This window comes from Rhea pennata, chromosome 4, assembly GCF_028389875.1.
Source record: "Rhea pennata isolate bPtePen1 chromosome 4, bPtePen1.pri, whole genome shotgun sequence".
NCBI classification, from domain to species: Eukaryota; Metazoa; Chordata; class Aves; order Rheiformes; family Rheidae; genus Rhea; species Rhea pennata.
The window spans coordinates 41,352,747-41,367,699 of record NC_084666.1 but is presented as its reverse complement, the minus strand read 5'-3'; the positions used below and the strand labels follow the sequence as shown (position 1 = coordinate 41,367,699).

The window sequence follows — 14,953 nt, the reverse complement described above, 5'->3', positions numbered from 1 at the left end:
TTTTCCTGTAGCTACAAGTTTCCAAGTTAACATTTGACTTTTTAAAACAAGCACTATGGCTTCCAGTAGTCTGACTGAGCAGAGTATTGCTATCAAAGCATACAAATAACACAGCTGGTTTTATGCAGTTTGCATCTGTCTTTTCCATAGGTCTGTGAGAGTTATGTATTTTCAGTGTACCAGTTTTTACAAACACTGATTTTGGTTATGTTTCAAAAGCATTGGTTTACAATAAGCTTGAAATTTTCATTGAGAGCTGGAACTTAAGCCCAAACTTTGGAAGGAAGGAAAATACAGAACTAGAGTACAAGTGACACAATTCCCCCCCCCCTCCAAAAAAAAAAAAAAAAAATTGTTATCATTAACAAAACCTGAAGCTTATTCAAGCTTTATCACAGTTTCGCACCTGCAGTTACACGTAGCTAACCGCAGCCGTACGGAGTTGCTTCCTATTTACGCTGCATATTTGCATACGGCAACAAAAGCTATAAACAAATAACGCGCTCTCGGCAGAAGGCAGCCCGGAAGCTCCCGGCTCCCGGGGGCGTTTCCCGAAACCAGCCGGGCCGAGGCGCGCACCCGGCAGCCGCGCGTCTAACGGCCGTAACCGCCGGCAGCGCCGGCGCCGGCAGGTCCTAGCGCGCGCCAGCGGCGCCGCTGCCGCCAGCGGTCACACACCGCTCCGCCCGGTCTGTGACGCTGCCGCGCGCCCCTGCGTTCTTACTGGAGGAGAACAGTGTCAATCTCGCACCTTCCCCAAATCGCCGCCGCGGCTCCTCCTTGCCCCGCCCTCCGCGGCCGGGTTCTACTTCCTGCGAAGTTGGTGGAGGGAAGCGGCCGTTGGAGTTCGAAGCTGGCGGCGCCGTTGGCAGCGGGGCGGCCTGTCCGCTCCCTGACGGGACCTGCAGCCCCGCGGCTGCGGGGCCGTCGGCCCCGCGGCGAGGCCGGCAGCCTCCCTGCACAGAGCTGGAGGGAGCGGGGCCGTGTGGCGGGCCGGGGCCGCCCAGCCGGGTCGCCTGCGTGCCGGGCCGAGGCGGGGAGGAGCCGCGGCCTCGGCCGCCCAGCTGCCTGCCGCAGATGGAGGCCAGCCTGACGTGCGCCGTCTGCCTGTCGCTCTTCGAGGAGCCGGTCACGCTGCCGCTGTGCTCGCACAACTTCTGCCGGGAGTGCGTGTTGGAGTGCCTGGCCTCAGCCGAAGCCGCCCGCCTGCAGCAGCGGGGCCAGGGGCAGACCCGCCTGTTGCGGGGAAGCCCGGGGCAGGGCGCTGGCGGCTCCACGGCCAGCACCCGCGTGTCGTGCCCGCTGTGCAGGAAGCTCTGCCCGCTGCCCCGCGGTGGCGCCGCCGCGCTGCCCGTCAACACCACGTTGGCAGAGGTGGTGAAGCTCTACCGCTCCGGCACGGCGGGGGCCTCCAAGGCGGCGGAGGCAGAGCCGGGGCCGGGGCCCGGCCTGCTCTCCCCGCTGCCTCTCGGGGGAACCTGCCAGAAGCATCCGAGCCGGCTGATGCAGCTCTACTGCCGGATGTGCCGCCAGGCGGGCTGTGGGCAGTGCGTGTCTGAGGAGCACCAAGGCATTTTCCACTCCGTCAACCTCATAGACACTGTGTATCAAGAGGAAAAGGTAAGCGCGGCGCTTCCTACTTGCGACAGGGCTTCGGCTGGGAGGTAGGGCTGTCTCGGGGTCTCCGACCCCGTGTGGGTTGCTTTCGTTGAGAAAGGCAATTTTTTTTGAAGCCAGAAGTTAATCTTGCACTGATTTCTCTGTTGTCGCTCTCCTTTCACCGGTTGCCTGCTCCTGAAAGAACTAGGGGATAATAGTCTTTGTGGTAGATTACATTTAAGAACAAACAAAAAACGCAGCTTCGTGGGTAGGCAAAAGGCAGTGAGGGATTGCATTGCTTTGAGCATGCCGGCACTCCTGTGTGGACCAGCGGCGTGTACCTTTGCGTGCTGCTGCCAGACTTGGCATGCAGGGCACCAGGCTATCTTACAGTATCATCCGATGTGAACAGAGCTGATCAAAGCAGTTCAAAAGTTAACATTTCCTGTGTATGAAGGCTTGTACTTCTGCCATAGTAACACACGGATGCCAGCAGCCATTCAAGTCCATGCTTTGATCTGATTTTTCTGAGTCCAGAAAGGTACTAGTTTTGCTAACCAGAAGCACGCAGTTTGTTTATGCGTTCTCTAAGTTGATTTAGGTAATTTGGGTGATAGATAGTTACCTGTTTAGAAATAGCTTAGATGAATAACTACTTAATGTATAACAGAAATATATTACAGGAACTGGCAGGCCTGCTAGGGATTTTGTTTGGGGTGTTCTTGTAGTAGTAGAAGAGACTTGTCAAAACAGCTAGCATTCTGTTAAAGTGAACTTTTTACACTCTACTTAACCTGGGTGCTAGATAGCCTGTCATAAAAACAGTTCTGATGCACAATATAGAAACAGTGCTAAAGAGGATAGGTATAGTGGCTATCGTAGCTAAAAAAAAAAAAAAATAAAATAATAATAAAAAATAAAATAAAATAATAATAATAATAAAAAAATAAGCCAGTGATGATGATAAATTAGTTTAGAGCCACTGCTTTAATATTCTACCCTAAACATAATTCTCTATTGACCAGGGCTAGAATTGGAGAACGTAGTAGGAAGACGGTTAATGTTTGGTTTTTTTTTTCAGGCTTTATTTCATATGCCGATAACAAACTAATTAAACACAATTTTGAAGATGATGTAGAATTTATCGTGTACTATGTAGAGGCTTCAGGTGGTAATGAGGTAGACTTTTCCATTAGCTGTAGATGATGGTTGACCTCGTGTGTCATACTATTTTTAATAGTTTTTATAAGGCAGATGTCTTCATGGAGTCTACATCTTTTGCGGTGGATGACTTGATCATTAAAGGCTTAAATACAGCATTGGCTGTTTTTGAAGCCAGAATCATAGAATCAGTAAGGTTGGAAGGGACCTCTGGAGATCATGTAGTCCAACCCCCCTGCTCAAGCAGGGTCACCTAGAGCATGGTAGACAGGGTTGCAGCCAGGCAGCCCTTGAAGATCTCCAGAGAAGGAGACTCCACAGCCTCTCTGGGCAACCTGTTCAAATGCTCTGTCACTCTCACAGGGAAGAGATTCCCCCTCACGGTCAGGCAGAACTTCCTGTGCTTCAATTTCTGCCCATTGCCTCTTGTCCTGTCACACGGGACAACTGGAAAGAGTTGACACCCTCCATTCAGGTACTTACCAGATTGGTAAGATCCCCCCTCAGTCTTCTCTTCCCCAGGCTGAAGAGGCCCAGCTCTCGCAGCCTTTCCTTGTAGGGCAGGTGCTCCAGCCCTCTGACCATCTTCATAGCCCTACACTGGACTCTCTGCAGTAGCTCCATGTCTCTCTTGTATTGGGGAGCCCAGAACTGGACACAGTCCTCCAGATGAGGCCTCCCCAGGGCTGAGGAGAGGGGCAGGATCACCTCCCTCCACCTGCTGGCAACACTCTTCCTAATGCACCCCAGGAGACCATTGGCTTTCTTGGCCACAAGGACATCTTGCTGGCTCATGGTCAATTTGCCATCCACCAGCACTCCCAGGTCCTTCTCTGCAGAGCTGCTCTCCAGCAGGTCAGCCCCCAGCTTGTCCTGGTGCCTAGGGTTAGTTTTCCCTAGGTGCAGGACCCTGCACTTGCCCTTGCTGAACCTCATGAGGTTCCTCTCTGCCCAGCTCTCCAGCCTGTCCAGGTCTCTCTGAATGGCAGCACAGCCCTCTGGTGTGTCAGCCACTCCTCCCAGCTTGGTATCATCAGCAAACTTGCCGAGGAGGCACTCCGTCCCCTCATCGAGGTCGTTGATGAAGAAGTTGAACAGGGTGGGACCCAGTACTGAGCCCTGCAGGATGCAGTTATTTTTGCACTGATTTCTGTTCTCTCTCTCTTCTCTCACCAGTTGCCTGCTCCTGAAAGAACTAGGGGATAAAAGGCTTTGTAGTAGAGTACATTTAAAAACAAACAAAATAACTCAGTTATGGATAATTTGCTATTCTGTCAGTGTGAGGCATAATACTTTGAAAAGAGCATCTCAGCTTTGCTTATCAAACTGGAGTAATATAACAGTATTACATTTAGATAGGTGTGCATGAGGGAAGAGGATAAAAAGACATAGGGAAAACACACTTCTGTTGTAGCTATACAGTAACTGTAGCAAAATGTTGTCTTATAGGTGAGCCTAAAAACATTAATTAGAGAAATAGCAAGTGGAAGTTTATTGTTCCAAAAAAGCATGAAATGTTATTAAGCAATGCTTTGTATCTCTGCCTTTGTTTATATATTGTACAGAACATTCCAAGAAAATTTCAAGATAGCAACAGAAATGTATTTGTTTTATGCAGAGGATAAAGCTGTAACAAGCTTTTCGATTGCTGTCTTTACAGTTAACCTTCTTCAGTAGTCTGAAAAAACTGAGAATAATAAATGAGAAGCTGCTGAATGAAATCTCAAGTCATCCAGATGATACTGATGTGAGTTATAGATGCTGGACTCTTTTTTTTTTTTTTAATGTAGCTTGATAGCAACAGCTTGATTCTTTACTCGTATGTTAATTACAATATGGAGCATGCTAGTGTTCTGTAGTTTACACACATTCTAAGCTTAGTTAGGGGTGTGACTCCAATGTAGACTTTGCCACTGCAACTTAATCTGCATTTACATTCTGTTGCTTCTAGATAATGTTGACCAATGAAGCAGAGATAATTGCACTGGAATTTGGAGAAATATTCAAAACTCTGGAAATGAAGAAGAAGCAACTTCTAGAAGATGTTGAAAACCAAAGAAGTAAAAAAGAGAAAGAATTTCAAATTTGGAAGAAAATGAAGGAAACTCACAAGAAAACCATTGAGAATTTTCTGAAGGATTGTGAAAAGCTTGTTCATGAATGTGATCCTCAGTGTTTCCTGGAGGTGACAGCGTTTCTATTGCTACTTGACATAATTTGTATAATCCTCAAAATGTCATGTAGAGCCTGACACATTACAGATTATGACTACAATAATGACTGGATCAGGGAAAACTAAATTTAACAAAATAAAAATAAAAATTGGACTAAAATAATTTGACACTTCATACTTAGTTAAAACATGCTTTTTATTCTAGCAAAATTTAAAGAGCATTCCTTGCAGTTACTTGGTGGTATTTAATGGGTTTTCTAATGATTTTTACTTTTTTTACATTAAAAAAACTGATGAAATATACTGTATAGCTTTTGCTGTAAAACTTACTATATTATTCTGCCAGCTCTGAAAGTAAGCTGGCTTGATCCTGGGTAAGGGAGTTATTTCCTAGTACTGCTATCAACATTGTCTTGCATATATGCGCTTGTTCATGTTTATTTTCAAATATTCAGTATATTGAGCACTTTCATTGCTTCATTAAATTTAGAGATACTAAAACTTTTGAGGGGGAAGATTGGAGCCAGAATTGATTATTTTCTGTGCTGCATAGTGGAGTATCGTACGAGAACTTGGAATACACTGATTCAAAATCTGTAATCTTTGCAGTGGAGATAAGGTAGCTTTGAATAAGCTAATATAAATACTTCTGACAAACACTTTATCAAGTAGTTTATATGCTTCTGTATCATACTCTGAAAGTCTGCCTTATAGTCTTTAGGGGAATTGGAGATACAAACGTCATTTAATTTTTAGATAAGTGCTGGAGGAATGAAAGACACAAGCTCAATCATCGCTGTTGCTGCAGCTAGGGCAGACCTTTTGTCTGACTCTAAACCAGCTAGATTATGTTGTGTGTAAGTCCAACACTGCAGCTGCTGCTGTTTGGAACTTAGACCCATTTCTGAAGTCTGCACTAAGAAGTAATTGGATTGTTTCCTTTAACTTCAGCATTCATGTATACATATATCTGCTAAGAAACCGCAGCAGACTGCTATTTCCTGCAGCTGGGTTTGGATATTTCTGTGTACACTACTTGGAACTTGACCAAGTTTATGGTGACTCAATTTGTCCTAGGGAAAATTTCATTTTCAGGTGAAAGTGACCCCCATTTATGGAAAAAGTGTTCTGAATCCAGTGGTCAGTATGCCTCAGGCTTACCAGCTTTTCCCACTGTATCAGTACACAGCTGATTTCAGTGAGGTGTATTCTTTAAGATTCTTTGTAGTGAGGTTATCATAGTCTTATAGGGAAGAAGTTGATCTTACTTTGCTGTTACCTATTCTTTGATGAGTTGTCACTTGAAGGACTACAGCAAAATGCATTTCATACTGCTATGATTTGGCTGATTTAAAACTAAAAGTTGACTTTTTTAAAATCTCAATATAATATCTGCTAACTGCTCTCAAGATATCTCCCTCGCCAAGGATACAAAATAGCCCTCTATTTGAATATTCAAATATCTGAAATGCATAGGATAACTGTATAGTTCATGACTTGTACTGTGAATGCTTTTTTCTGGCTCTCAAGAAATCTCTGTCCTAAGCACAAAATACTATGCGATAGGCCATTCTCTCCCAGAATTGCTTTTTCTTGTTTGATTTTTTTATATTATTTTAACTGTGTGTGTGTGTATACTATTAGATGTACACACACGTGTTTTATATGTGTGTGTATAGCTACATATAGATGTATATGTGTATGTGCCACAAAAAATGTTAAAAGGTTCATCTATAGCTCTGTGAAATCAAGTCAAGGAGTTTAACCTCAGAAGAATTTCTATAAAGCAATAGTCTCCCCTCATAAGTTGGTGGAAAACATATTTGTATCTTATGAATTCTTGTTTGTTTGTTTTTTTTATAGGTGGCCTGTGGCTTGAATACAAGGTATATATGTATTTTTTCATATTTATTGCTTTCCTTGTAAGTTTTTAAGATTAAAACAGTATTTCAGATTACTTTAGGATACAGATATCCACCTAATGAAAATAATGTTTAGTAACTAAGTCATTATTAATGTTTGTGGATTTTTGGATGCTGCATGCTCAAATTTTAGGCATCACAATAACTTGTGATGTATTATCTGGTATCAGATAATCAGCCTATTGTATATCAATCTTTGGATCAGCTTGCTGACAAACTGTAATATAGGAATTCATAAATATAGAGTTATTGCACGTTTTTAGATACCTTATTTGAACTGGAATCAGGAGTACTGGAGTGTGTACTTTTTGTTCAGTTATAAAGTAAATGAGGTTAACAGTAGCAGCATTTACAGCTTGGCTCCTTAAAGGTAAGAGTATATTGAAGATCAAAGTATTTTGCTTTTCATTGTTTGCCGTGCACTTATCCTGAATGCCAGAAAAAGATTCTTAATTAAATTTCTTACCATTTGCATGACTGTAGTCATTTAAAGGCCAGTGGTTTTTAAGAAAGTATATTGAAAATGTAGTCCTTTATAAAGTATTTTGGGGTTTAGACTAACATCAGCAATGTCCCCTGAAAGAGCATAATTTTGATTCAGATACAGTCCATTAATAATGGTTTGTTTTAATCTTTTGGCTGAATTACAGACACTTCTTTTTGCAATTTTCATTTCCTGTAAAACCTAATTCAAATGAATCTTCAAGTAATAAGTTTAAAAAAAGAGATTTAGGAAACTTATTGAAGGCTTCAGATTTTTTTTCCTTTAACTTACTTTTTTTCAATAACTTTGTTTAATAAACAATATAATTTTGTTGTTTGCATCTAAGCTGTAATTAAAAGGGGTTCTTTTAGGTGTGATTTATTCTTTTTTTTCTTTTTTTTTTTTTTTTCTTTTTTCAGAATGAAAACTCAGCTTGACCTGATGAATATTGCCTCCAGCTATGAGAAACCACCAGAGTATACCCAAAAGAAAATGGATATCAAACCTGTGGTTAACGAAATCTTGGCCTTGAAGTTAATACCGGTTAATGTAGGTGTAGTTAAAGGTAGGTAAGGAGGATTTAATACAGGAGAGATTGAGGAAGGCACTTCAGGTAACCACAGTTTGTGGAATTCATTGCTAATAAACATTCCAGATGGCGAAAATATGTATGAGTTCAGAAAGCATCTGAACAAATTAATAGAGGACAAATTCATCAAGACTTTTAAACAAATTTTGTGGATGTGTTTTCTCCAGAAAGTCCCTAAGCTGTGTGTTTTGGAAGGTGGAAGAGATTTCATTACAATTTTCCTATAAAACCTGTATGACCATTGTCAGAAACATAATACTGAGCTAGATGAATGTTTGTAGTGTAGTAACAAATTTGTCCAATCCCTGATTAAATAAATGTTTTAACCTGTAGGATTAAAAAGGTGGGTGCTGCTTCAGGGCAGTTAGGAAAATTCTTAAACAAGCATCTTGCTTTGCATCAGAGGAGTTAGGTAAGTGCTAGGGTCTTCACTGCTTAAGGCAAGGTAAGTTTATTCTTACCTGGAATCTATAGTTAGATGTACAGGAACCTTTAAGGGAGCAAATACAGGAATAAAATGACTTTAGTCACCTGTGATCCTCTGAACACTGCAGCAAGGGGTTTGTTTTTTGTGAGGGAGGGAGGCGGCTTAGGTTTTTAAATGCATGTCCAGTATTAAGTATATAAGAGGGGACATGGTGCCTTTCTGTATCTTGCCTGCAGTCCGTATTTTATTGGCTGGTGTCCTGTAGATTTTGGAAATAACTGCTGAGTTTATCAGTGTAAACTTCGTGTTGTAATAGTACTTCATTTATAAAAACAGAATACTCTTGTCACAATTTTTTCTAGAAAAATATTTGCATAATTTTTCATGCTTAGATGCTACTGAATCTATTTTTTTCCTTCTAATAGATCTACCTTTTCAAGGAAATGAGAACTCAACTAACAATACTGTATTTAAAAACAACATTAAGCAATGGAAAGACCAGAAGAATACACCCAACATATTTCGTGTAAGTAATTGGCTGCATATAAAGTTAAAACACTATATAGTGGTTTTTTGTTTTTTTGTTTTTTTTGTCTTTCTTTTATATGGGCTATAAGTCTGATGCAAAACATCTTTCAGCCAGTTGCAGGACAGGAGGAAGCACTGGCAGATGGTGGTCGGATCTGTACTCGCTTAATGTCAATATCAGAAATGTCAGCTTTTCAAAATATGAGTCATGAGGTATGATTGAACATCTGTTGTAAGTATGGTTAAGTTATTAATTGTTACAACACAACTTTATAAGTATGTTCTTATACTCTTTTTTAATTTTATTTGGATACAGGTACCCTTCTAATTCTAGAATGTAAATCTGATAAGGTTATTAAAGCTGCCAGGATTTAATTTTTTCTTCAGAAAGCTAGAATTCGATGGTACCTAGTGACTTAAAATACATATATTTTAATATGGCTTTTTTGGACACATCTGTGGCTTTCTTATCCAAATAGGATTGTCTATTATTTTATTTGAAGCAAAAGTAATTTACTGGTGTTCTGGTTTTTGTTGTTGTTGTTTTTTTTTGGGGGGGGGGCGGCAAAGGGAAGATAATTTACTCTAAGTCTGCCTAAATTCCTGCAACTTTCACATGGAGCTGAAACCAGTCTCTTTTTAGTCATCTTCAATGGTCTAGTTAGGAAACCTCTTCCTGCTCTCTTCTCCTGCCTCCCTTCCTTCTTCCCGCTCCCCCCCGACACTTATTTCAGTCCCATGTGGCTGGCTGAATGTGGAGTGTTGTTCTGTGTAGGGATGAATCTTGTTGCAGTTAGTGGAGTGTGGCTGGGAATTAATTGTTTAATGTATTGGGAACAGCAATGGCAGGTAAACACACTAAGAAGTTGCTTAGGCACTCTAAATATATAATAATTATTCTTTATTGTTTTTGTAGAAGACATTTGACTCCTAGTCCCACTGAGAATGTGATTTAAATGTTTGACTCTAACCAAATACTGTATTGTTTTCAGGTAGTTAATATTCATGACAGAGCTTAAGAATTTGTCATTAAAATGACTGCCAAAGCCAAAAATGTTTAAGAGTAGTAACTTAGAGTCATAAAGTACTTTTATTTCTTTAATAACTTCCTATTTCAATATCTATTTTGTCATTAGGGTCCCATGTGTAGCTTGTTTAATTGTTTTTTAAAGATCTTTTTTCATAATGATGTGGTTTCTGTTGACTTTTAGCAGCAACAGAGGGGGAAAAGTTATATATGCTATAAAATATGCAAACAGCTTTTTTAATCTTAGCATTTTACATAACTGTTTTACAATTTCTGAATCCACAAATGCTCCGTTTTACTTAACAGGATTCATTTCTGTAATTGTAGGAACTACGTTACAAATACTACATGGAACATCAGAAGGTATCTCAAGAGTTCAAGAGACAAACTCTGCCTGCAAATAAAAAGTATAAATGGATAACCACTGAGGCTTTGAAGAATAAGTCCTCAGGAGTTCCTTTTGTATCTTCCCCTACTAAAGCAAATAATGCAAATAGAGTGAAAATGGGAAGTATGCAGAGAGCAGGTTTTGATGAGATAAGCTTTTCCAGTACTAGTAATCACAGCATTCCATCTACAAACTTGAATTTTTCTGAACCAAATGGTGACTTCAAATTTTTTCAGGAAAAAAGGTCCCAGGAAGTAAGCACACTGGCCTCACCGGAGAACTCTAACAGCTCAGTAATTAAAGAAAAAATACCAATGCAGTCAGCAGCAGTTACGCTTTCCAGTGAAATGGATGCAAATTCCAGCACTTCAGCTGGTTCAAAACCATCAGCATCAGTACCTGTTACTGTCTCAGGTTCAGCGTTTTTGGATATTTTTGCAGAGGGAGTTTCTGCTTCACCTTTTGCTTTCGGTGCATGTAACAGCTCGTTACCCAGATTTATTAAAGGCACAGCTACAGTTTCCTTTACAAAGAAAGACAGTAAATCTATTTTTCCTACATTTTATCTAGGCAAATGTGATCCTGACAATAAAATAGATGACCAGGATGAAACAAAACTTACAAAACTTAGTTCTGTAACTAAAACTACTGTCTCTGCTTCAACCAGTCCTAATCCAAAATCATCAGAAAACAAGAAACCTGGTTTTTCGTTTGCCTTTGGCAGTTCAAAAAAAGATTCTTTCACAGTATCTGGAGCCAGCAATTCATTTAAGGTTTTACCATTACCCTCATTTTCTGACCAATCGGAGAAGCCATCCGACCAAAATGCAACACATCACATGGGAGAAAATAAGGCTTCTCCAAACAAAGCCATAAAACACAGTGTGCTAAATCCATCTGTCTCACTAGAACAAACTACTAATACCTCAGAATCCACCACTACTGTAGCTTGTAGTACTTCAGAAACCAGCACTGCAGCTGGGCTGAATGATGTTTCTGAGACCTCCCTTCACCACAGCAATTACATTTTTTCCTTTGCAAGCAAGTGTCTTCAGCTGCCTTCACCAGTGTTTTCATTTGGAAGCACTGCCAAGAATACCTCTGATTCACTGACTTCCTCATCAGTGCTCTTCTCTAGAAGTGGCACTAAAACAAATGAAAAAAAGAAAACGGAATCTCCTGACAAAACACGCTTAAATCTAGAAAAGTCAGTGTCTGCGGGGTGTACAGAGCCTGCTTCTAAAAATGGTCATCCAAAATGTGCAGATTCTTTTCCTGTGAACTCAACTAAGAAGGTTGAAAATGAAAAAGCAGTTGCTAATAGTAGTGATACTTCTAATCAGCCTTTGTGTTCAGCTGCCGTTCCTGTTAAAGAAGAGACTGCCTCTTTCACTCAACTTACTACACCAACGAAACAAGAAATAAAAGATGAAGAAGGTAAAATTGTTGCTGAAAATGGCTATTCCTGTGCTAGGAAGGAAGATGAACCTGAGTCTGTAATGTTTCAGAAAGAAGCTTGTTCTGTTCCTGACACGTGCAACAATTCATTTTTAGGGGATTCTAAACTTCCTGTAAATGAGGCAGGAGGAATACCAAGTGACACTGATTCTGACACAGAAGAGCTAAGTCAAACATCGACCTCTAGTGACAACAGCAGTGCATCAGAATATTTTTCTGTTGCAGAAGACAAAACAGCTGCTAGAGGAAAACCAGAGACATGAACAAAGTGAAATGAAAAATAACTATGTTTAAATCAGCTAGAATTAAATAAACGCTATGTAACATTAAAAAGTGGTGATGCTTTGTGTTTTTATAGCTGTATTCTCCATGATTCTTGTTAGTTGAGATATATCTGTGCTAGAAACATAACTGCGTGTCACCAATTACAATTCAATAGAGTAGTTCTGTAATACAAACTCAGACTGAAGAAACAACCAAAAATGCCATGTGCTATTAAAGACTAAATTTAACAGTACATACCCCGTACTTAGGAATGCAGACTTTCCAGGAAGTGTCATTGGGGTGGTGTGGGGATTGAGGTGTCCCAGAAGGCAGGTTCAGTGAAGCCTTTTCACCAGAGGGCAGTATCCTGCTGTTGTAGTGTGACAGCCCTGTGCTAGGGTCAAGTCAGTAAGAGAGGATAGACCTGCACTTGGGAAGCAGGGGTTGAGAAGATCCAGGGTAAGATAGTTCAAAGGAGGACAGTGAAGGACGTTATCTGCTTCATTTCCTATTGACTGTATTTTGTTTCTATGCTGCTGTGTTTCTACATCATGACTGTACTTAAAATGCTACCTTTACGAAAAGTTACTGTCAAGCAGTGACGTTTCAGTGCCCTTCTGGCAGCAATTGGGGAACTAGTGGTCACTTGTTTGGTGAAAGCATTAGGTAAATGTAGGTTTTAACATAAAATCTCCATAAAAAGCATATGTAATAAGAAAAAAGCAGAATAATACTTCTTTAAGTTTTAAGGCTATAGAACTCCAGTTTGTAAAATACGTGAGGATAAAAATACCATTCTTTCTGATTTATTAACTAACTTAACTGTTTTGTTGCACCCAAAAGATGATTGCTCTTTAGCTATTAGAAGAGGCGGGTGGTAGTACTGTTTCAGGACTAAAGCTCAATCTTTCTTACACTGAACACTAGTTCAGTCTCCAGTAAAAGCTAGTGTCACGTTTTAAATAAATCCTGTATTAGGCAGGTATGTCAACATGGTAGTAAGTATTAGACCATAAATCCTGAAGCATGATATCTAACATCCCTTCAGAATTTTTCACTGGTAACTAGATACTTTACATACTTAAAAAAAAAAAAAAAAAAAAAAAAAATCCAAATTATTTTTAACTCAGTAAGATACCACTTCAAATTTAATAGTCTGCAAGGTTTGCACTAATACTTACTGTGACAGAATACTTTACTATTCTTTTAGTTTAGGAAACATTAATTCTAATTTGAGTTAAGTTAAATTCTTGCCCTCAGTTTCTCTGTGGCAGTACATTCCATTATTATTAAATGTGCTGAAAAAGCAGCTTCTGGAACTTGGTAATCTTCCCTTTGTGTCTTATAGGAACAAAGATAGCAAGAATTCTCTTGATTATTGTTAGTTTTATAGTTCTTTATATTCATCTCCAAAGTCCTACTGCAGTTCAGTTTTGTCCTAAGAATTGTTTTACATCCATCTCTAAATATTCCTATTGTGTTTTTCTGATTGTGTAGGAGGTAAGTCTTAAAAAGTTAAATTAGCAGAAGATGGAGGCTGAGTATGATGCTAAAGGCAGATAACCACGGAAGGAAGTTGATCTCACTATAACAAAAACAGGAGAAACAACAGTTTTTAGAGACAGATGAGGCCCCTACAAAAATTGCTGTAAAACTTTGTAGTTCAGAAGATCTTTTATACTGGTGACAAAAAGATCAGAAAACTGTATTGTGTTTTTCTCCACAGCGGGGGGAGGGGAGGGGGGGATCCATGCAGAATGGTTTATTTTAAAACCCTAATGGGGTTCTCAAAACTGTCTATCTTTCATATCTCTTCTTGTCACTGGGTCCATTTATGATGTTTTCTGAGTTTGATAATGTTAAACCTCAAAGTAGGTATTTTGCCTTTTAGTGGGGAGACGCTTATAAAATTGTAAGACAAATAGATGACTTTTTTTTTTTTTTTTTAACAGTAGAAATTGTTTGTGTGTGCATTCAATATAGACCTGGGACTGCTTTTCAAGTTTGGTAAGTTGTAATCTTTGTACACTTAGGTGACAGATATCATATAGCTCAAGATGAAGCTTTCAGTGGAAAAAATAAATGATAAGCAGGGCATTTAAAACACATAGTAAAATTACAGTCTGCTGAGCTATCACTAAATAATTGAAAAAAAATCTATTTCATTTAAACTATTGACTTAGTAGATGTGATGGAGTGAGGGACTTTTTTTCTGTATATGTTATTAAAAGTGAAATATTCTTATTAATGTTTAAGAAACATGATATTCTTCAGCATATAAAGTCAGTATTGTCATATACCTAACTAATTATTTTTACCTGAGATATTTTCATATGAAAAAAACTCAGTAACAAAACTGGAAGTACCTATTGTATTCTGAGCACAGAACCAATTTTGGTTTGGGAGGTGGAGAAGTTCACGCTAAGGAGGATAAATCTCAAAGCGTATAAGCATACAACAAGTAACATTTTAAGTGATGAGATGATGGATCAGCGTAATTGTGGGGATGATTTGACAGTGAAAAATAAAATGGAACACTAAAAGTAGCTTTTTGAGTATTATTATCCTTCCTTTTCCAAAAGAAGGACAGGGCCAGGCTCTTGCAAAAGATTTTTATATTTAGAAAACTGAAAAAAAATGTTCTAATTAACTAGTGAAATAACAGAGTTACATTTCTGACCTTACTCCTAGGTCAGTGAATTGTGTATGTGATACTAGCTAAAAATATTTACATCACAAAACGTGAGCATAGACGGGTTTAAATTAGGTCACTTCACCTCCAGTTGAGGGGCCTTTGTGCCTACATGTTCCATGACTGCCAGGCCATAAAGAAAAACTTAAATAAATTTTATTTTCCAAGAAGAGTTAAAGCAGTATCTTCTTGCAATCCTGCCCTATTTTTGCTGTGATTTTGTTTGAACAGTAGAAAGAAA

At 39.6% G+C, this 14,953-nt stretch overlaps 1 protein-coding gene across 1 annotated transcript; it reads left to right on the top strand.

The window, feature by feature from the left end:
* Positions 1–825: 825 nt before the first annotated feature.
* Positions 826–12,089, top strand: LOC134139426 (uncharacterized). The gene is made up of 8 exons (XM_062573803.1): positions 826–1,620; positions 4,421–4,507; positions 4,712–4,945; positions 6,797–6,819; positions 7,759–7,904; positions 8,781–8,881; positions 8,995–9,096; positions 10,238–12,089. The coding sequence occupies exons 1-8, from the start codon at positions 1,078–1,080 to the stop codon at positions 12,017–12,019; spliced, it is 3,018 nt and encodes a 1,005-aa protein (XP_062429787.1). The 5' UTR covers positions 826–1,077; the 3' UTR covers positions 12,020–12,089.
* Positions 12,090–14,953: the final 2,864 nt, after the last annotated feature.